We start from the raw sequence: 22918 nt of genomic DNA, 5'->3' as shown, positions 1-22918 counted from the left end.
TGTAATGTTCCTATGGAATGCCATTAGTGCATCCACCTTAAAGATATGCCATCTCATCAACTGCCTGACTGTCAATTTTCTTATGCACTGTCCAAATGACATATGCTGTGATCTGTCCTGTAGTTTCTCAAGGCCTTCCTTCCAAATCTTGTTTCGTTCTCTCGACTGGAAGGATGGAGGAGTTTAAGGATGGGGTTTGAAGGGGAGGGTTGGCTGGCTGCTTACACTCACCGTTAGTTTTGTGTCTTATGATAGCTAGCTTGTTGCAAGTCAGAACATTTATCAGAAACACAACCTCTGTTTGGAGTCTCGGCTTCCGAGGCTATGTCTCCTGAGGTTGTGGATTATGGTCCAATCTGAGCACTGACATCAATCAAAACAGTTAGTCTTGAACATTTATCCTGTTTCCCATGTAAAATAACCTTTGGGTGACCAAATCATCACCCATACTATATTTTCCCCATTTAAATCCTCAGTTGATAAAACATACCTTTTTCTCTCATCTCTATCTATCAGTAAGAGTGAAGGACTGGCTAGGTGGCCATAGCAACATACAAACTTGTAATACATTACATCATGTTTTGACAAATAATTTGTTTATCCAACCTTTTGTTCATTTGTGGGCTTGTGTGTGTGTGTGTGTGTGTGTGTGTGTGTGTGTGTGTGTGTGTGTGTGCGCGCGTGTGAGTGTGCAGAGAGACACTGGGGAGGGGAGTGTGTGTCAGTCATTCAGGGATAAATAGAGAGGCAGAGCTCAGAGTTTGTCAGAAGGCTGACCTGACAGGGTCACACACAGGACCAAGCAGGAGCAGGACCTCAGCATTTGGACCCTTTATTACAAATGGAGGAACAGGAAGATGTTCAATACTGTTTTCAAGACAGAAACTCTTCTTGCAGAAAGACTTTGCTATCAACATCTATCTACATAACACTGTACATCTTCTTCTCATTGATTTCAGCAGTTACAGTATTTTTGAACATACTGGTGATCATCTCCATCTCTCACTTCAAGCAGCTCCACACTCCAACCAACCTGCTCATCCTCTCTCTGGCTGTGTCAGATCTCCTGGTGGGACTGATTGTGATACCATTAACGATGGTAGCATTAATGGAACCATGCTGGGATTTTGGGGAATATTTCTGTGGGTTTTATTTCTGCATCACTTGTTTGTGTTCTTCTTTATCTGTGGGCAGTTTGGTCTTGATATCTATTGACCGTTATGTTGCTGTGTGTGATCCTTTATTGTACCACTCTAAAATAACAATAACAAGAATTATGTATTGTATATCCATTACCTGGTGTTGTTGTATCATATACGATGCTGCTATTGCAAATATAATTGTAAATGTACAGGTACCCAGTAGGTGTTTGAAAGAATGTTTTACTATAGAAGGGTCAGTCTTGGGCAATATACAGTGGGGAAAAAAAGTATTTAGTCAGCCACCAATTGTGCAAGTTCTCCCACTTAAAAAGATGAGAGAGGCCTGTAATATTCATCATAGGTACACGTCAACTATGACAGACAAAATGAGAAGAAAAAAATCCAGGAAATCACATTGTAGAATTTTTTATGAATTTATTTACAAATTATGGTGGAAAATAAGTATTTGGTCAATAACAAAAGTTTCTCAATACTTTGTTATATACCCTTTGTTGGCAATGATACAGGTCAAACGTTTTCTGTAAGTCTTCACAATGTTCTCACACACTGTTGCTGGTATTTTGGCCCATTCCTCCATGCAGATCTCCTCTAGAGCAGTGATGTTTTGGGGCTGTCGCTGGAGCAACACGGACTTTCAACTCCCTCCAAAGATTTTCTATGGGGTTGAGATCTGGAGACTGGCTAGGCCACTCCAGGACCTTGAAATGCTTCTTACGAAGCCACTCCTTCGTTGCCCGGGCGGTGTGTTTGGGATCATTGTCATGCTGAAAGACCCAGCCACGTTTCATCTTCAATGCCCTTGCTGATGGAAGGAGGTTTTCACTCAAAATCTCACGATACATGGCCCCATTCATTCTTTCCTTTACACGGATCAGTCGTCCTGGTCCCTTGCAGAAAAACAGCCCCAAAGCATGATATTTCCACCCCCATGCTTCACAGTAGGTATGGTGTTCTTTGGATGCAACTCAGCATTCTTTGTCCTCCAAACACGACGAGTTGAGTTTTTACCAAAAAGTTATATTTTGGTTTCATCTGACCATATGACATTCTCCCAATCCTCTTCTGGATCATCCAAATGCACTCTAGTAAACTTCAGACGGGCCTGGACATGTACTGGCTTAAGCAGGGGGACACGTCTGCACTGCAGGATTTGAGTCCCTGGCAGCGTAGTGTGTTACTGATGGTAGGCTTTGTTACTTTGGTCCCAGCTCTCTGCAGGTCATTCACTAGGTCCCCCGTGTGGTTCTGGGATATTTGCTCACCGTTCTTGTGATCATTTTGACCCCACGGTGTGAGATCTTCGAGGAGCCCCAGATCGAGGGAGATTATCAGTGGTCTTGTATGTCTTCCATTTCCTAATAATTGCTCCCACAGTTGATTTCTTCAAACCAAGCTGCTTACCTATTGCAGATTCAGTATTCCCAGCCTGGTGCAGGTCTACAATTTTGTTTCTGGTGTCCTTTGACAGCTCTTTGGTCTTGGCCATAGTGGAGTTTGGAGTGTGACTGTTTGAGGTTGTGGACAGGTGTCTTTTATACTGATAACAAGTTCAAACAGGTGCCATTAATACAGGTAACGAGTGGAGGACAGAGGAGCCTCTTAAAGAAGAAGTTACAGGTCTGTGAGAGCCAGAAATCTTGCTTGTTTGTAGGTGACCAAATACTTATTTTCCACCATAATTTGCAAATAAATTCATTACAAATCCTACAATGTGATTTTCTGGATTTTTTTTCCTCAATTTGTCTGTCATAGTTGACGTGTACCTATGATGAAAATTACAGGCCTCTCTCATCTTTTTAAGTGGGAGAACTTGCACAATTGGTGGCTGACTAAATACTTTTTTTCCCCACTGTAATTGACTTTGTAATTACAATGTTTGTCCCGTGCTCTATTATTATAACACTTTATTTGAAAATATTTGTGGTGGCCAGATCACAGGCCAGAAAGGTATTTTCAAAAGAGGCTGCCAGTGTGTCTGGTGTTAAAACTGTACAGGCAAATAAGTCAGAGAGAAAAGCAGCAAAAACTCTAGCTATTGTTGTTTTCACCTATCTAAGTTGCTGGATTCCATTTTATTTTTATGTACTTTTTTTTTTCATTGACAATTTATCATTATTTATCATCAGCTGTCTGCCACTTGCTAATTCCTTAATTAATCCAATAATTTATGCTTTATTTTATCCATGGTTCAAAGTAACAGCTAAACTTATTTTAACTTTGAAGTTAAGATGTTCATAGTTCCTATGTTTTTATTCCTAAAAATGACACACATAGGTGTGATATGTTTTGTAATACATTTGTTGTAATTGTTTGTTCATGTAACCATTAACTGACATTATTCATCTCAGTGTCATAGATACATGTGGAGGTGATACAGAATGATTTGGATGGATTTGGATGGATTGGAATGGAATGACTTGGAGAAGGCATAAACTTGTTTTATAAAAGACATTGTAGTCATTTAGGGTTTTAAAGTCCAAATACCAAAGTCTGTGGTTGTTCCATGTTATTTAATGATTAAAAGTAAGTATTCCAATAATACCAATTCCAATAATACATTCCACCCTTTGTCTTACCGGAGCCAGCCGTTCTGTCCTGCCGATGTAGCGTGTAGCCTGCTAGCTGAATGGTATCATTGTTGTCGTTCAGCCACGACTCCGTGAAACATAAGATATTACAGTTTTTAATGTCCCGTTGGTAGGATAACCGTAATCTTAAATCGTCAATTTTATTCTCAAAAGATTGAACGTTGGCTAATAGTATTGATGGGAGAGGCAGTTTACTCGCTCGCTGTCGGATCCTTACAAGGCACCCCCGACCTACGTCCACGATATCTCCGTCTCTTCCTCAGGCGAATGACGGGGATCTGGGCCTTGCCGGGTGTCTGTAGAATATCCTTCGCGTCCGACTCGTTGAAGAAAAAGTCTTCGTCCAATGCGAGGTGAGTAATCGCTGTCCTGATATCCAGAAGCTCTTTTTGGTTATAAGAGACGATGGCATAAACATTATGTACAAAATAAATTACAAATAACGCGGAAAAACACACATAATAGTACAATTGGTTAGAGGGCTGTAAAACGGCAGCCATCTTCTCCGGCGCTGTTGTCATTGGCAACTGGCAAGTGTCTTCACTGACATTTTCAACATGTCCCTGACCGAGTCTGTAATACCAACATGTTTCAAGCAGACCACCATAGTCCCCGTGCCCAAGAACTCTAAGATAACCTGCCTAAATGACTACCGACCCGTAGCACTGACGTCTGTAGCCATGAAGTGCTTTGAAAGACTGGTCATGGCTCACATCAACAGCATAATCCCAGAAACCCTAGACCCACTCCAATTTGCATACCGCCCCAACAGATCCACAGATGATGCAATCTCTATCGCACTCCACACTGCCCTTTCCCACCTGGACAAGAGGAACACCTACGTGAGAATGCTATTCATTGACTACAGCTCAGCATTCAACACCATAGTGCCCTCTAAGCTCATCACTAAGCTAAGGATCCTGGGACTAAACACCTCCCTCTGCAACTGGATCCTGGACTTCCTGACGGGCCGCCCCCAGGTGGTAAGGGTAGGTAACAACACATCTGCCACACTGATCCTCAACACGGGGGGCCCCTCAGGGGTGCGTGCTCAGTCCCCTCCTGTACTCTCTGTTCACCCATGACTGCATGGCCAGGCACGACTCAACACCATCATTAAGTTTGCCGACGACACAACAGTGGTAGGCCTGATCACCGACAACGATGAGACAGCCTATGGGGAGGAGGTCAGAGATCTGGCCGTGTGGTGCCAGGACAACAACCTCTCCCTCAACGTGACCAAGACAAAGGAGATGATTGTGGACTACAGGAAAAAAAAGAGGACTGAGCACGCCCCCATTCTCATCGACGGGGCTGTAGTGGAACAGGTTGAGAGCTTCAAGTTCCTTGGTGTCCACATCACCAACGAACTATCATGGTCCAAGCACACCAAGACAGTCGTGAAGAGGTCACGACAAAGCCTATTCCCCCTCAGGAGACTAAAAAGATTTGGCATGGGTCCTCAGATCCTCAAAAAATTCTACAGCTGCACCATCGAGAGCATCCTGACTGGTTGCATCACCGCCTGGTATGGCAACTGCTTGGCCTCTGACCGCAAGGCACTACAGAGGGTAGTGCGTACGGCCCAGTACATCACTGAGGCCAAAGCTCCCTGCCATCCAAGACCTCTATACCAGGCGGTGTCAGAGGAAGGCCCTCAAAATTGTCAAAGACTCCAGCCACCCTAGTCATAGACTGTTCTCTCTGCTACCGCACGGCAAGCGGTACCGGAGTGCCAAGTCTAGGTCCAAAAGGCTTCTCAACAGCTTCTACCCACAAGCCATAAGACTCCTGAACAGCTAATCATGGCTACCCGGACTATTTGCACTGCCCCCCACCCCATCCTTTTACGCTGCTGCTACTCTGTTAAGTATTTATGCATAGTCACTTTAACTCTACCCACATGTACATATTACCTCAACTACCTCAACTAGTCGGTGCCCCCGCACATTGACTCTGCACCGGGTACCCCCCTGTATATATAGCCTCCCTACTGTCACTTTATTTTACTTCTGCTCTTTGTTTTTCTCAACACTTTTTTTGTTGTTGTTTTATTCTTACTTTTTTTGTTTAAAATAAACGCACTGTTGGTTAAGGGCTGTAAGTAAGCATTTCACTGTAATGTCTGCACTTGTTGTATTCGGCGCATGTGACCAATAAAATTTGATTTGATTTGATTTGATTCTATATGTTGTTTAACATCTCCCTCTAGTGGCTCAATTGGGACACAATGCCTTCATCAAGTGTGGTAAAGTTGAAATGTACAATAATGCATGACATCAGATAACGTCCAAGTCTATCTCAATGGTGTATTTTGTAAGTAGTTGAGGGTAAAATGCAAGAATATGCAATCATGGGTAACACTTTATAGTGTTCAGTAATAAACCATTTGTAAGGCATTTACAGTTTGCTCACCATGTATTAATCATTACTCCCACATTTGTTAAATGTTAGTAAGCTAGGAATTTTCATATTCATAAATAACTACTATATGCATGAATTATTAAACACAACAGCGCAGGAGACCGCAGCAAACACACTACAAAAGTTATTTATAAATGTGTGAATAACAAGCTTACTATAAATAAATGTGTGTTTAATGATAAATTATGAAGAAAATATTTACTATTTAAAGCTTCAATATGTAACTTTTTGCGTGCCCCGTCCAAATTCACATAGAAATATGAGTTATAGAGCTGTCATTCTCATTGAAAGCAGGTCTAAGAAGCGGTAGATCTGTTCTATGTAAGCTATTACTATGTTTCCCATTATTAAGTTTAGTTTTGTACTCCTTGGCTGTGTTGCCGATGGCTGTGTAGATGGCTGAGTTAACTTCTTTAGAGCCTGTACCATGTACAAATCATTTTTGGATTTGACATCAAATGTTTAATATGAGGCGACATTATAGAATGCCACCTTTTATTTGAGGTTATTTTCATACATAAATTAGAACACCTTATGTATCTAGTCCCCCCATTTGAAGAAGTCATAAGAATTTGGACAACTTCACTTGTAGTGTATTAAAGGGAGTAACCCTTTAAACATAATGTTCAGTTAAATTATGTATTTAGATATTGGTTCCCTTACCCTGTAAGCAGTCTATGAACTGCTCTAATGAGTGACTACAAGCCACACTTTGGTTTTGGTAGTCACTGCCAATAAACACAAATGTTAGCATTTTCAGACAAAACATGTTACTTCTACTACTTTCAGCATACTACTACAACAGCGTGACTGTTTTGGAATAAATGTTCATATATTTCCTTTAACATCCTCTGTGTTGTGTGCTTATTGTTTAACGATTGATATGTTCTAGGTCATTTTGAGACCTTAAGGAGCATCAGGTACTGCTGGAATGTCTACCAATGGCATGTCCATCTTTTTGTGAGAAATTACACTGGTCACTCAACGTTTATTAAGGATGAATAGTCCTCACTTTAGGGACTGCAACACAACATTACCAATGATTGGTAAATGGTTTACAAGGACATTTATTAAACAACTTAAGAATTATCTTATTACTTACTATAAAAGTAATTTATAAATATGTGAACAACTAGCTTAGTAACACAAATGTGGGAGTAATTATAAATAAATGAATAAACTATTTCTTAATCCATTAAATATTCTTTATTACAAGGTGTTATTATAAAGTGGTGCCCAATTTCTATATTCATTCAGACTCAACAGCATCTGAGAGCTGCTCTGGCATGACCCTTGACCTGGCAGCAATCTGACACTATGAATCATTAATGCATATATTAGTTATTTATGAATGTGAAAATACCTAGCTGACTAACATTTAACAAATCTGTCAGTAATGATTAATATATGGTGAGCAAACTGTAAATGCCTTACAAATGGTTTCTTACTGAACATTAAAGTTTTATCCATAATTGCATATTCTTACATTTTACCATGAACTACTACAATACACCATTGAGTTAGACCTGGAAGTTATCTGATATCATGCATTATTGTACATTTCAACTTCACTGCACTTGTTGAAGACGTTGTGTCCCAATTGAGCCACTAGAGGGTAATGTTAAACAACATATAGAATGATCCATGACGTACTCAAAATGTACAATTTAGAATACTTACTTTCTATCATTAAATAACATGGAACAACCACAGACTTTGGTATTTGGAATATACAATCCAAATTGACTACAATGTATTTTATAAAAGAAGCTCTTGCCTTCTTATGCCTTCTCCAAGTCATTCCATTCCAATCCATCCAAATCATTCTGCATCAACACCACATGTATCTATGATGACAACACTGAGATGAGTAATGTCAGTATATTGCAATTACAACAAAATAGTATAACATAACTATGTTAAACTAGGGAATAAAAACATAGGAACTATACATGCCTTAACTTCAGAGTTAAAATATTTTTAGTTGTTACTTTGAACCATGGATAAAAGAAAGCATAAATTATTGGATTAATTAAGGAATTAACAAGTGGCAAAAAGCTGATGAAAAGTGATGACTAAATTTGCACAAAAAAAAGAACAAAAAAAAAGAAATCCAACAACTTAGATAGGTGAAAACAACAATAGCTAGAGTTTTTGCTGCTTTTCTCTCAGACTTATTTGCCTGTACAGTTTTATTTGCCTGTACAAACATATCAATAGCATGTAAAGTAGCTAGTTTGCTATAAAATCGCCGAAACAAACTGCACTATCAATTTAGGAGTCTACAATTTCACCATGTTCAACCTGCAGATCGATGTGCCTCAGAGACTGGAGTCTAACACTTGCAACGGCAGTGTTAGATCGTGGTCCTCTGTAGCTCAGCTGGTAGAGCACGGCGCATGTAACGCCAAGGTAGTGGGTTCGATCCCCGGGACCACCCATACACAAACATGTATGCACGCATGACTGTAAGTCGCTTTGGATAAAAGCTAAATGGCATATTATTATTATTTATTATATACTTGTGAGGAGATGGGAAACGTTGTCCATATAATGTCAATGGGCTGCGCGGTGCATTCGGGGTGATTCTGGGACAAGGAGCGCCCTCCTTCATGGAGTGAATGGGAGTCTATTGGGCGCTATGTTAAAAACCCAACATTAGCAAGTATTTCGTTAACAGGAAGTACAACATTACAAATCTTTAATGACCTTGCTATCTGTAATATCGTGTAGCTTTGGAATCGTGACATTACGTACTTTTGAGGTTGAATAGGCACATTTCTCGACATACAGAGAAGGGGTTAAGTGACGATTAGCTCAGCAACCGCATGACGCAGCAAGACAATGTGAACGCGATTGGTTGACAGTCGGCTGGGTGGGGCGTTATACGTTCCTTCATTCATTGGATTCCTATCTCCTTTCTATAATATCTCTGGCAACAGCACCATGCAATGCACCCTGGACTAAAGAGGCAGACTGATAGGAAAAATGTGCTAGACCCTCCGTTAAATTACACATTTCTCGAGGTAGGAATATCACTAAAAGATGATCAATGGCTCATTCGAGAGAAGACATCCTCCCGAGTTATGACATCGGCCAATATTGAAATCTGATATGTATGATAGACATTGTCGCGATCTTAAAGTAGTAAAGTAGTATTCCTATTAACTTCCAGTGTAGTGAGAGCGACTTTATCACAGTGCTACGTCATACCGGACAGATTTCTGCCTGTGTCACGTTCGTTCATAGACGGGTCAGACCAAGGCGCAGAGTGATATGCATACATGTTTATTTAAACTTAATAAACACTTGACAAAACATTAAACGAAACGTGAAGTCCAAGGTAGACACAAACAACATACCTTACATGGAAAAAGATCCCACAACTCAATCGTGCCAATAGGCTGCCTAAGTATGGTCCCCAATCAGAGACAACGAGCGACAGCTGCCTCTGATTGGGAACCACACCGGCCAACATAGAAATACCCATACTAGATATAAAACATAGAACTACACAACATAGAATATACACACTAGACTGTACAACATGGAAAATACACACCCTGACTCAACATACAAGCGTCCTCTGAGTCAGGGCGTGACAGTACCCCCCCCCAAAAGGTGCAGACTCCGACCGCACAACATAAACATAACAGGGTAGGGGCCGGGTGGGCATTCCGCCTCGGAGGCGGATCCGGCTCAGGGCGTGACGACCACTTACTCTCCGCCTCCCTGTTGCACCCCTGGTCTGGTCTGGACCTCGGCGCGCTGCTTCCCCTCTCCTTCCTCCCACGAAGTACCAAGCCCTGTCTGGACCCTGGTGTGGGAGACAACGAACCTGGAGAGGGGCTGACGTCTGGGTCTGGACTGGAGCCGCTGACCGGAGCTGGACCGGGCACCGGTGGAGCGGACTACACAGGCTCCGGACTGGAGCCGCTGACCGGAGCTGGACTAGGCACGGGTGGAGCGGACTGCTCTGGCTCTGGAGTGGAGCCGCTGACCGGAGCTGGACCGGGCACCGGTGGAGCGGACTGCACAGGCTCCGGACTGGAGCCGCTGACCGGATCTGGACTGGACCCCGGTGGAGCGGACTGCTCTGGCTCCGGAGTTATGACCTACAGTATTGTCAAGCAAGTTAATGTTTCCGACATTTTCGGACTACTAAACAACTATTGATTCATACTGAACAGAAATATAAACGCAACATGCAACAATTTCAAAGGTTTTACTGAGTTACAGTTCATATAAGGAAATAAGTCAATTTAAATAAATTCATTAGGCCCTAGTCTATGGATTTTACATGAATGGGCAGTGGTGCAGCCATGGGTGGGCCTGGGAGGGCATAGTCCCACCCACTGGGGAGCCAGGCACAGCAAATCAGAATGAGTTTTTCTCCACAAAAGCGGTGTATTACAGACAGAAATACTCATCAGCACCCCCCCACCCCCCATCCCCCCTTAGACGATCCCGCAGGTGAAGAAGCCGGATGTGGAGGTCCTGGGCTGACATGGGTAAATGTGGTCTGCAGTTGTGAGGCCGGTTGGACGTACTGCCAAATTCTCTAAAACAACGTTGTAGGCAGCTTATGGTAGAGAAATTAACATTAAATTCTCTGGCAACAGCTCTAGTGGACATTTCTGCAGTCAGCATTCCAATTCCACGCTCCCTCAAAATATCAGACATCTGTGGCATTGTGTGACAAAACAGCACATTTTAAAGTGGTTTTAATTGTCCCTAGCACAACGTGCACCTGTGTAATGATCATGCTGTTTAATCAGCTTGTTGATATGCCACACTTGTCAGGTGGATGGATTATCTTTGTGAAGGAGAAATGCTCACTAACAGGGATGTAAAGGAATGTGTGCACAACATTTGAGAGAAATAAGCTTTTTGTGCGTATGTAAGATTTCTGGGATTTTTTATTTCAGCTCATGAAACATGGGACCAACACTTTACATGTTGAGTTTATATTTTTGTTCAGTGTAGAACCACGGAGAGTTACTGCAAGTCTCAAAGAAAACAGGAGCTGCCTCCACTATTCCAGCACCATTTCAACTTTAACATTTAAAAATCATCAAATCACCTATCCTTAGTCTAATACATTGACAACTGAAAAATACCAAAAACAATTTAGTCCAATCTGTCACGCTGTATAATGATTTGAAGACAGGCGCAGGAATACGTATTAGGGCTTTTGATTAGTCCACCCAACACAAGGTACGTCATGAAAAACAACGGGTACGAAGCCCAAAACAAAAACATATATATATAACACTGGGATGTAACCCAAACAAAAGAGTTAGGTGTAAACCTCCAAACAAATAAACGAGACAAGACCCATAATAACCAGAGCACAATACATGGTACTCACGAGACCAACGGACATCGGACATTAATCGTCAAGGACAATGGGGAACAGAGGGCACATATATATACACAAACTAATCAGGGGGAATGGGAACCAGGTGTGCGTAATGAGACAAGACAGTCCGGGGTTGGTGGTAATGATCCATATCAGTGACGCCTAGAAGGCCGGTGACGTAGACCTCCGGAGCTGGTGAACGGAATGAGCAGCAGTAAATTGGGGATCCGTGACACAATCAACATAAGCTAAATATGATGTGGCTGTCCATGGACTCTGTCATACAGTCAGTGGCGACCCGTCATTCAGGGCAGGTGGGGAGCCCCACCTGTTTTGAGCCCTACCTGTTTAGCTAAAAAATAAAAAAATTAAAAACTACAGATTAAATAATTGGGCTGTTTTACATGTTATTTTGGCATTAATTTGTGTTACATATTGTCACGATCGTCGGGAACAGAGGAGGACCAAGGCGCAGCGTTGCAGGCAAACATACTATTTATTTAGCGATATTATGACAAAATAAACAAAACGATAACGTGACAGTTCACGGTCTAACACAAACCATCTAGAAACAAGATCCCACAACTACTGTGGGAAAACAGCCTGTTTAAATGTGGTTCCCAATCAGAGACAACCAGCCACAGCTGACACTCGTTGCCTCTGATTGAGAACCACACTGGCCAACATAGAAATGAACCAACTAGAACTACAACACAAATCTACACACCCTGGCTCAACATAACAGTGTCCCCAGAGCCAGGGCGTGACAGTACCCCCCCCTAAAGGCGCGGACTCCGACCGCGTCAACCAAACACCACAGGGAGGGACCGGGTGGGCACTCCGCCTAGGCGGCGGATCCGGCTCCGGGCCTGATCCCGCTCCCCTCTCCAACCCCCCAAAGTACCCCTGGTCCGGTCTGGCCCCGCTGGCCGGAGCTGGACTGCACACTGGTGGAGCGGATTGCTCTAGCTCCGGTGTGAAGCATCTGACCGTGCCGGACCAGGCACAGGTGGAACAGGCACGGGGCGTGCCGGACTGACGACGCACACCACTGGCTTGGTGTGGGGAGCAGGAAGCGGACCGGACCGGGCTGGCGACGCGCACCATTGGCTTGGTGGGGGAACAGGCACGGGGCGTGCCGGACTGACGACGCACACCACTGGCTTGGTGTGGGGAGCAGAGCGGACCGGACCGGGCTGGCGGCACGCACCATTGGCTTGGTGTGGGGAACAGGCACAGGCCGTGCCGGACTGACGACGCACACCACTGGCTTGGTGTGGGGAGCAGGAGCGGACCGGACCGGGCTGGCGACGCGCACCATTGGCTTGGTGTGGGGAACAGGCACGGGCCGTGCCGGACTGACGACGCACACCACTGGCTTGGTGTGGGGAGCAGGAGCGGCCCGGACCGGGCTGGCGACGCACACCACTGGCTTGGTGTGGGGAACAGGCACGGGCCGTGCCGGACTGACGATGCACACCACTGGCTTGGTGTGGGGAGCAGGAGCGGACCGGACCGGGCTGGCGACGCACACCACTGGCTTGGTGTGGGGAACAGGAACAGGCCGGGCCGGGCTGGCGACGCGCACCATAGGCTCGGTGCGGGGAGCAGGAACAGGCCGGGCCGGGCTGGCGATGCGCACCACAGGCTCGATGCGAGGAACAGGAACAGGCCGGACCGTACTGGGGACACACACCACTGGCCCTATGCAGGGATCAGGAACGGGCCGGACCAGACTGGTAACACACCCCAGTTCCTCTCGCCGTGCCTCTACACCTTCCTTCCCCTCTTCGACCAGTGGCCCCCGTAGCCTGGCGGCCTCCTCTGCCAACCCGCTGGGCTGCTCTGTCGCGGTCTCCATACTTTTTGCCAGCCTTTCGCCCTTCTGCTTCCACGTCAAGCCCCTCTCTTCCTCACATGGCTTGACCCAGTCGAGGAGGCGAAGGAGATCTGCTAGAGATCTCTCAGGCGATGGCTCCTGGACTTGCTGCTTGGTCCAGTCTTGGTGGGATCTTCTGTCACGGTCGTCGGGAACAGAGGAGGACCAAGGCGCAGCGTTGCAGGCAAACATACTCTTTATTTAGCGATATTATGACAAAATAAACAAAACGATAACGTGACAGTTCACGGTCTAACACAAACCATCTAGAAACAAGATCCCACAACTACTGTGGGAAAACAGCCTGTTTAAATGTGGTTCCCAATCAGAGACAACCAGCCACAGCTGACACTCGTTGCCTCTGATTGAGAACCACACTGGCCAACATAGAAATGAACCAACTAGAACTACAACACAAATCTACACACCCTGGCTCAACATAACAGTGTCCCCAGAGCCAGGGCGTGACACATATCAGTTTCCAAACAATGTAAAAAAAAAATTGCATTAACAAAGCTGCATACAAACATGGTCTCTTGAGTAAGAAAGCTCCAAAATGCAGATGTTTCAGCCTAGCTCAGTGTTTCTGTGGTGGGGGGGCAGCCAGCGAAAGCACAGAGCGTAGGCATTGGTCATTTTCTCTAGTTGCGCCGTGATTGGCTCAGTGTTCTGTCACTGATTGAGACACTACGTCATTGCAGAATCTACAGGGAGAGCTAGGCAGTTCAAGCCTCCTGGGGTGTTGCCATAGATTTATATTAGAAGTGTTCAAGGTCATTGGCCACAGATAAAATCACTCTATATCTACCGTAGCTTTGATTGGACTGATCATGTCAACATCATACTTTCGAAATCTTAGCTAGCAAGCTAGCTAGCTAGACAAGCAGTCATCATCTTGAATCAAGCTGACAATCTACTGGCAAATCCTTTTCAATCCTTGTCATATGAAGAGAAATAATTGATAAAATGTATCGGTTCTCATTGGCCATTGGACATAAACATTACACAACAAGTTGGAAATCGCAAATTCAACTATGAGTGGTTTGGAAGGAATCAAAGGCTAACTGCAAGCATTGCAAAGCAATCACTAGCCTGTTATTCAGTGGATTGGGGGTGTGGTCCCATGTCTTGGTTTAACGGTCTCTTTTCCAAGCTTAAAATGATACATTCAGCATTGGTCATGCTGTCAATCCAGAATGAGTTCTGCCACGCTCAAAACAACTGTTAACTCGGAACTAGGAAATCTGACTTCAGTGAGTTCAAGACAACTGGGATCACTGACGTCATCATGATTCGACTTTGTTATTTTTCCCCGAGTTGTATAGTATGATGTCTTCATGCCTTCATGGTTATCTGCCATTTGGGTCCACATTCTGTACGTGATGTGTTTGTATATGTGTGTTAATTTACAAATGTGTTTTGTCCCTCCAGTCTCCCCCAGGATCTGTGGTCAGAACCAGGTCCCAGAAAATGTTAGTGTGGTGGTGAACAACCCTGTGTCTCTAACCTGTGAGGCCTCTGGCATCCCTCTTCCTGCTATCACCTGGCTGAACGATGGAAACACAGCAGCACAGGAGACCGCAGCAGACACTTCAACCTCAACGTACTGGGTATGAACACTACCACTACTCTCACTACATTAATGTCAGAGTGCTGCCAGGTCAGGGGTCATTCCAGAGCAGCTCTCTCAGATGCTGTTGAGTCTGAATTAATATAGAGATTGTGTAACACTTTATAATTACACCTTGTAATAAAGCATTTATAATGGATTAGTAAATCGTTTATTCATCATTTATATATAATTAACCAAACATGTGTACATTTTAATAAGCTAGTTATTCACACATTTATAAACAACTTTTAAAGTATTTAATAATGATTCATAAGATAATTAATAAGTTGTTTAAAGCTGCAATATGTAACTTTCTGGGCGACCCGACCAAATTCACATAGAAATGTGACTTATAGCTCTGTCATTCTCATTGGAAGCAAGTCTAAGAAGCGTTAGATTTGTTCTATGTGCATATTTCTATGCTTCCCGTTCTTAAGTTTCGTTTTTGAGTCTTTTACTTTTGGTATGGTAAACCAGCTTCAAACAGCCGAAAATACAAAATGTTTTGTTATGGAAAATGTGTTTCACAGTGGTTTAGATGGTACAATGATTATCTATACTTAACTTACTTGTTTTGTCACAAACTGAAATTATGGGAACTATCAGAATATTTGCAACTGGGAAATGGCGGAGTGCATCTTTAATAGTATATCTTTAATATAGGTACTTATAAACCATTTACAAATCATTAGTAAATTATTTTTGCAGTCCCAAATCTAAAGTGAGGACTATTCATACTTTCTTACTACTTTATAAATGTTTTGAGTGACCAGTGTAATTTCTCACAAAAAGACGGACATTCCATTGGTAGACATTCCAGCAGTACCTGATGCTCCTTAAAGGTAGACTCAGCAATTTGACGTAGATGCAGAAAATATGTAACGATCCCGGCAGTCTGAGTCGGGTCCTGTCTGGTGACTAGTTTTTCTGTTCGTGATCTCCAGTTTCCCGAGGGTTCGGGAACGCTCCGGGGAGCTCTCTTGATTTCCGCACCTGCATCCCATCAGCAATCTGCACACCTGGTCCTGATCATCACCCTTCTTAGGCTCTGGCCTAACATCCAGTCCCTGCCGGATCGTTAGCCATGAACAGTAGGTTTACCAGAGTATCAGTCTTAGAGCCTAGCGTTAGTTTTGTTGTTTTTGCACCTTGTTGGTTTGTTGCTTACTTACCCCCGTTTTGTTCCATCTGCAGTCACCCGTCCGGAACCTTCATCCAACCTCTGCCTGGTGGTCGGCGGCTGCCGACCCAGGATGGGATCAACCACTGCACCCCCAACAACTAATCAACGCCGCCTCGCTCTGTTCCCTGGATTATTCAGCATCACTCTTGAATTTGTAATAAACACTCACCTTCGTTTCAACTTACCTTGTCCTGGTCTGCTTCTGGGTTCTGGCTTAGCAACTCGTGACAGAACGATCCGGCCAGTAATGAACCCAGCGGACCTGGACTCTGTTCGCCATGCCATTACCCATCAGGAGAAGATGTTGGGCCATCATAGCACGGTACTACAGGAGATCGCGTTGTCAGTTCGGAACCTTTCTACCGGTCTGACGGAGGTCCAGAACCAACGCAAGTTTCCGGTGGAGGATCCACTACCGGTTTCACCCATCTCGCCTGCCGCTTCTGGAGCTGTGTCCTTCCGTGAGCCCAAGGTTCCGGCGCCGGATAAATATGAGGGGGAGCTGGGAAGATGCCGTTCCTTCCTTATGCAGTGTGGATTAGTGTTCGATCTACAGCCCTACTCTTATGCCACAGACAAGGCTAGGATAGCCTTTGTGATTGCGTTGCTGCGTGGTCGAGCGCTGGAGTGGGCTTCGGCCGTTTGGGAACGACAGGACCCCTGCATGGCTTCATACCAGGGGTTCACGGCCGAGATGAGGAAGCTCTTCGACCATTCCGTCCGAGGGAGGGACGCAGCTAGGCGCCTGTTTTCGCTTCACCAAGGAACTCGCAGCGTGGCCGACTTCGTGATCGAGTTCAAGACGTTGGCTGTGGAGAGTGGGTGGAACGAGGAGTCTCTGCAAGCGGCCTTTTACCAGGGTCTGTCGGAGCAGCTCAAGGATGAGTTGATCTCCTATCCGGAGCCTAGTGACCTGGACAGCTTGGTAGCCTTGTCTATTCGGGTGGATGATCGAGTCCGAGAGCGAAGGAGGGAGAAGCAATGGGGTCCGTCCAATCGATCAGCTTCTCAGTTCCCAGTCGGGTCGGGTGGTGGACCAGAACACGTCGATCATTCTCCACCACAAAGGATTAGTGGAGAGGTCCTCTCTCCCGATTCTGAACCCATGCAAGTGGGGCGCGTACGGGTTAACCAAGGAGGAGCGTCAACATAGACGTAAGACCAACTGCTGCCTCTACTGTGGTAGCTCGGGACATTACATCTCCACTTGTTCCCGGCGGTCGTCAAACTGCCCGGCTCGCTAAAGTTGGGAGGACTTTTAGCGAGCCAGTTTCAACCTCTCAGTACCTCTGTCAGACCCCGTTTCCCGGCTACCCTTGTGAACAGGAATCAGAGCTTAGCGATTAACGCTTTTATCGATTCAGGTGCCGATGGAAGCTTTCTTGATGCCGAGTTGGTGGAACAGCTGGGGCTTTCCAAGGAGCAATTGCCGGAAGCCATTGAAGCGACCACTCTGAACGGCAGTAGTCTGGCACGTATCACGATGAGGACCGAACCGGTTAAGATGCGGTTGTCGGGGAATCATTCTGAGATGATTTCATTCTTCATTCTGCCGTCTTCCCATGTTCCTCTGGTCCTTGGATACCCCTGGCTGAAGGAACACAATCCCACGTTCGATTGGGTGACGGGCAAGGTAACGAGTTGGAGCCTTGATTGTCATGCTAACTGTCTCAAGACTGCCTGCCCCCATTCGGTTCCCAGTCAGGTGATTGAGGCTAAACCCCCCAGATTTGTCCCTGGTTCCCGAGACATATCACGATTTGGGGGAAGTGTTCAGTAAGCAGAAGGCTCTGTCACTCCCTCCCCACCGACCATATGATTGTGCCATCAACCTGTTCCCTGGAGCTGTCTACCCCAAGGGAAGGTTATACAGTATCTCCCGACCTGAACGTGAGGCTTTGGAGACCTACATCAAGGAGTCCCTAGCTGCTGGTCTCGTTCGTCCCTCGTCATCACCCCTGGGGCAGGATTCTTCTTTGTGGGTAAGAAGGATGGCTCTCTTCGACCGTGTATTGATTATCGGGGGTTGAATGACATCACGGTCAAGAACAAGTATCCCCTGCCCTTGATGAGTTCTGCTCGACTCACTTACAGGGTGCTACGGTGTTCACCAAGCTAGACCTACGCAATGCGTATCACATGGTCCGGATCAGAGAGGGGGACGAGTGGTTGACGGGTTTCAATACACCGATGGGTCACTTGAGTATCAGGTGATGCCGTTTGGACTGACCAATGCTCCAGCGGTATTCCAGAGTATGGTGAACGACGTCCTGAGAGATATGATCGGTCTCTTTGTGTTTGTTTACCTGGATGACATTCTGATCTTCTCGAAGGAACCTTCCGACCACGTCCAGCATGTCCGGCAGGTTCTGCAGCGATTGTTGGAGAATCGCCTGTTCGTGAAGGCCGAGAAGTGCGAGTTTCACGCCCACACGACATCCTTTCTCGGGTACATCATCTCCAGGGGAGAGATTAGGATGGACCAGGAGAAGGTTAGAGCGGTCCTGGAATGGGCCCAGCCCGGTACGAGATTGCAGCTCCAGAGATTTTTTGGGGTTTGCGAATTTCTACCGCAGATTCATCCGGGATTACAGCCGTGTGGCCGCTCCGTTAACTGCCTTGACTTCCAGTATCAGGACCTTCAAGTGGAATCCGGAGGCGGATCGAGCGTTTCTGGATTTGAAGAGGCGATTCACCAACGCACCGATTCTCTCTCAACCGGACACGGCCCGTCAGTTCGTCGTTGAAGTGGGCCAGCGTCTGATGTGGGGAGTTGGCGCCATCCTGTCGCAGCGATGCTCCACGGACAGTAAACTCCATCCCTGCGCCTACTACTCTCGTACGCCTTTCGCCTGCGGAGAGAAATTACGATGTGGGTAACCGGGAGCTTCTCGCGGTGAAACTTGCCTTGGAGGAGTGGCGCCACTGGTTGGAGGGGGCGGAGCAACCGTTTATTGTCTGGACTGACCACAAGAATCTTGCTTACGTGCAATCGGCTAAAACGTCTCAACTCCCGTCAGGCCAGGTGGGCGTTGTTTTTCGGACGATTCAAGTTTTCCCTGACGTTCCGACCTGGATCTAAGAACGGCAAGGCGGACGCCTTGTCCCGGATGTTCTCCAAGACGGAGGAGAGTGGGTCCAAGACCGAGACAATTCTCCCCCGGAACTGCGTCGTGGGAGCAGTTATGTGGAAGATTGAGGAGGAGGTGCTGGCGGCCCTTCGGACTCAGCCCGGTCCCGGTAACGGTCCACCCGGTCGGTTGTTTGTGCCTGAGTCGGTTCGTCCTGCTGTCCTCAAATGGTCCCACGCCAGCAAGATGGCTTGTCACCCTGGCGTGGCTCGGACAATGGCGTTTCTTCGCAGACGTTTTTGGTGGCCTGCCATGGCCGAGGATACTCGGGGTTTTGTTGCTGCCTGTCCAGTGTGTGCGCAGAATAAGAGTACCAATCGGCCCAGCTCTGGACTACTTCACCCCCTTCCTATTCCCCCGGCGACCATGGTCGCATCTGGCCCTGGACTTCGTCACTGGGTTGCCCGCTTCTGAGGGGAACACGGTCGTTCTGACTATCGTGGACAGATTCAGCAAGTTCGCCCACTTTGTGCCAATTGCCAAGCTTCCCTCTGCCTCGGAGACGTCCGAGATCCTGGTTAGGGAGGTTTTCAGGGTCCACGGTTTGCCCAGTGATATCGTTTCCGACCGTGGCCCTCAGTTTACCTCTGCTGTCTGGAAGTCCTTCTGTTTGGCCATTGGAGCTACAGTCAGTCTCACATCTGGTTTTCACCCCCAATCCAATGGTCAGGCGGAGAGAGCCAACCAGAAGATGGAATCCACGCTACGCTGCCTGGTCTCTTCCAACCCCACCTCCTGGGTCTCTCAGTTGCCTTGGGTTGAGTATGCCCACAATACTCTCCCTACATCTGCCACTGGGATGTCTCCCTTCCAGTGCCTGTATGGCTACCAACCTCCCCTGTTCCCTTCTCAGGAGAAGGAGCTCTCAGTGCCTTCTGTTCAGGCCCATATTGTCGTTGCCACCGGACCTGGCATCGGGCCAGAAAGGCACTCCTTAGAGTTTCGGACCGGTATCAGCTCCAGGCGAATCGTCGCCGGATCCCCGCTCCCACCTATTCCATCGGAGATAGGGTCTGGTTGGCCACACGGGATCTTCCCGTTACGGACTGAGTCTAGGAAGTTGTTACCGAAGTTCATTGGTCCGTTTGTGGTGGAGAAGGTGATCAATCCGGTGGCAGTTCGACTCAAACTCCCGAGGACGCTCAGAGTCCATCCCACCTTTCATGTCTCCTGCCTCAAGCCTGTTTTCCTCAGTCCTCTGTTGCCTCCTCCGCCTCCTCCTCCTCCTCCTCGGATGATCGGAGGTGGTCCTGCCTACACGGTGCGTCGCATCATGGATTCCAGACGGCGGGGCCGGGAGTTTCCAGTATCTCGTGGACTGGGAGGGTATGGCCCTGAAGAGAGGAGTTGGATTCCGCGGCGACAGGTCCTAGATGCTGACCTCATCAGTGACTTCACCGCCTCCATCCTGGCGCTCGGGAGTCCGCCCGGTGGCGTTCGTCGGAGGGGGGTACTGTAACGATCCCGGCAGTCTGAGTCGGGTCCTGTCTGGTGACTAGTTTTTCTGTTCGTGATCTCCAGTTTCCCGAGGGTTCGGGAACGCTCCGGGGAGCTCTCTTGATTTCCGCACCTGCATCCCATCAGCAATCTGCACACCTGGTCCTGATCATCACCCTTCTTAGGCTCTGGCCTAACATCCAGTCCCTGCCGGATCGTTAGCCATGAACAGTAGGTTTACCAGAGTATCAGTCTTAGAGCCTAGCGTTAGTTTTGTTGTTTTTGCACCTTGTTGGTTTGTTGCTTACTTACCCCCGTTTTGTTCCATCTGCAGTCACCCGTCCGGAACCTTCATCCAACCTCTTCCTGGTGGTCGGCGGCTGCCGACCCAGGATGGGATCAACCACTGCACCCCCAACAACTAATCAACGCCGCCCGCTCTGTTCCCTGGATTATTCAGCATCACTCTTGAATTTGTAATAAACACTCACCTTCGTTTCAACTTACCTTGTCCTGGTCTGCTTCTGGGTTCTGGCTTAGCAACTCGTGACAAAATAAACAGCATAGTGGGTCAATATCTGCAACTACTAAAAGCGTTGAAGCATGAGGCTCAACTTCTCCGCTCCACATGGAATTGTTTTAAGATCGTCATACCAAGGATAATTTATCTTTGATTTAGAATTTTAGGGCACCCCTTTAGGTATCAAAAACATTTATAAAAACATTGAATTTGGCCTTACTGCTATTAGCCCATAGAAACGCATTGAATAACAGATTCATGCATGGTAAAACACATAGTAAAAATAATTATCTGAAGTAAGTTTGTTTTGAAGGCTTTCCTATATCTGAGAGATATAATTACGATTGTATTTTTTTTAACACATATTTCACCCCTTTTTTTGGGGCACTAAACTACTTCCATATATACTTCCATAAATGTTTTAAGTTGGTACCGGGCTACCTTTAGGTGTGGCTTGTGAGGCTTGTGGGCGCCCTAGAGCAAAACATACTCACCTTTCCACAAAGGGGTCATATTAGTGTGTAGCCCAAACTGTTCGGACATTACAGACAGAAGTTGGCAGATCGGCGGTACCGACTTCAGATGAGTCCTGTGATGCTTGTGGGGGTCGTAGAGCAAAATCACTGACATGTTTGTGTTCATGAGACCGTTCGGATGCTACAGACCGATTTTTGGCAGATGCCGATATTGGCGGATGTGGTGGATTGGGATGCAGCCCATGCAAGAAAAACAGATATCTCTAGCTTAAACAGACAGATTTCATGGGGATTTTTTATTATTATGCTAAATAGATGTTCTTACAGTAATGTAAATGTTTTGCTAATTTTGTCAACCTTGCAAACACAAACTAATCATAAAACAGGGAGATGTAGCCTACACACCATCTGACGAACCGACCAGTTTTTCTCCTGTGGATTAGTTTGTTATAGGGTTATAATCTGACAATTTTTTAAAGATAAAGAAACAAGGTAAAAAAATTAAGAGACCAATGCAAAAATATAAGTTTCTCTGGTTTGACTATTTATAGGTATGTGTTTAGGTGAAATTAACATTTTTGTTTTATTCTATAAACTACTGACAACATTTCTCCCAAATTCCAAATAAAAATATTGTCATTTAGAGCATTTATTTGCAGAAAATGACAACTGGTCAAAATAACAAAACAGATGCAGGCTTGTCAGACCTCGAATAATGCAAATAAAATAAGTTAATGTTCATTTTTAAACAACACAATACTAAGGAAGAGTTGAGAAATCAATATTTGGTGGAATAACCCAGATTTTCAATCACAGCTTTCATGCGTCTTGGCATGCTCTCCACCAGTCTTTCACATTGATGTTGGGTGACTTAATGCCACTCCTGGCGCAAAAATTCAAGCAGCTCGGATTTGTTTGATGGCTTGTGACCATCCATCTTCCTCTTGATCACATTCCAGAGGTTTTCAATGGGGTTCAGGTCTGGAGATTGGGCTGGCCATGACAGGGTCTTGATCTGGTGGTCCTCCATCCACACCTTGATTGACCTGGATGTGTGGCATGGCGCATTGTCCTGCTGGAAAAACCAATCCTCAGAGTTGGGGAACAATGTCAGAGCATAAGGAAGCAAGTTTTCTTCCAGGA

The 22918-nt window shown here is 45.9% G+C and overlaps 1 protein-coding gene across 1 annotated transcript; it reads left to right on the top strand.

Annotated features, from left to right (window-relative positions):
• The first annotated feature begins 841 nt into the window (after nucleotides 1-841).
• Nucleotides 842-3401, top strand: LOC121554899 (trace amine-associated receptor 13c-like). Its single transcript, XM_045214417.1, has 2 exons — nucleotides 842-1278; nucleotides 3290-3401. The coding sequence occupies exons 1-2, from the start codon at nucleotides 842-844 to the stop codon at nucleotides 3399-3401; spliced, it is 549 nt and encodes a 182-aa protein (XP_045070352.1).
• Nucleotides 3402-22918: the final 19517 nt, after the last annotated feature.

This window comes from Coregonus clupeaformis, unplaced genomic scaffold (genome assembly GCF_020615455.1).
Source record: "Coregonus clupeaformis isolate EN_2021a unplaced genomic scaffold, ASM2061545v1 scaf0253, whole genome shotgun sequence".
Taxonomy (NCBI): domain Eukaryota; kingdom Metazoa; phylum Chordata; class Actinopteri; order Salmoniformes; family Salmonidae; genus Coregonus; species Coregonus clupeaformis.
Note: the sequence above shows the minus strand (reverse complement) of the source record. Positions and strands in the feature narration are given on the sequence as shown.

Excerpts from the sequence above, each read along its gene's own strand:
- LOC121554899 (XM_045214417.1), top strand. The coding sequence starts at position 842 with ATGGAGGAACAGGAAGATGTTCAATACTGTTTTCAAGACAGAAACTCT. Across the intron at positions 1,279-3,289 it reads ATAACAATAACAAGAATTAT|CTGTCTGCCACTTGCTAATT; the intron begins GTATTGTATATC and ends ATTTATCATCAG.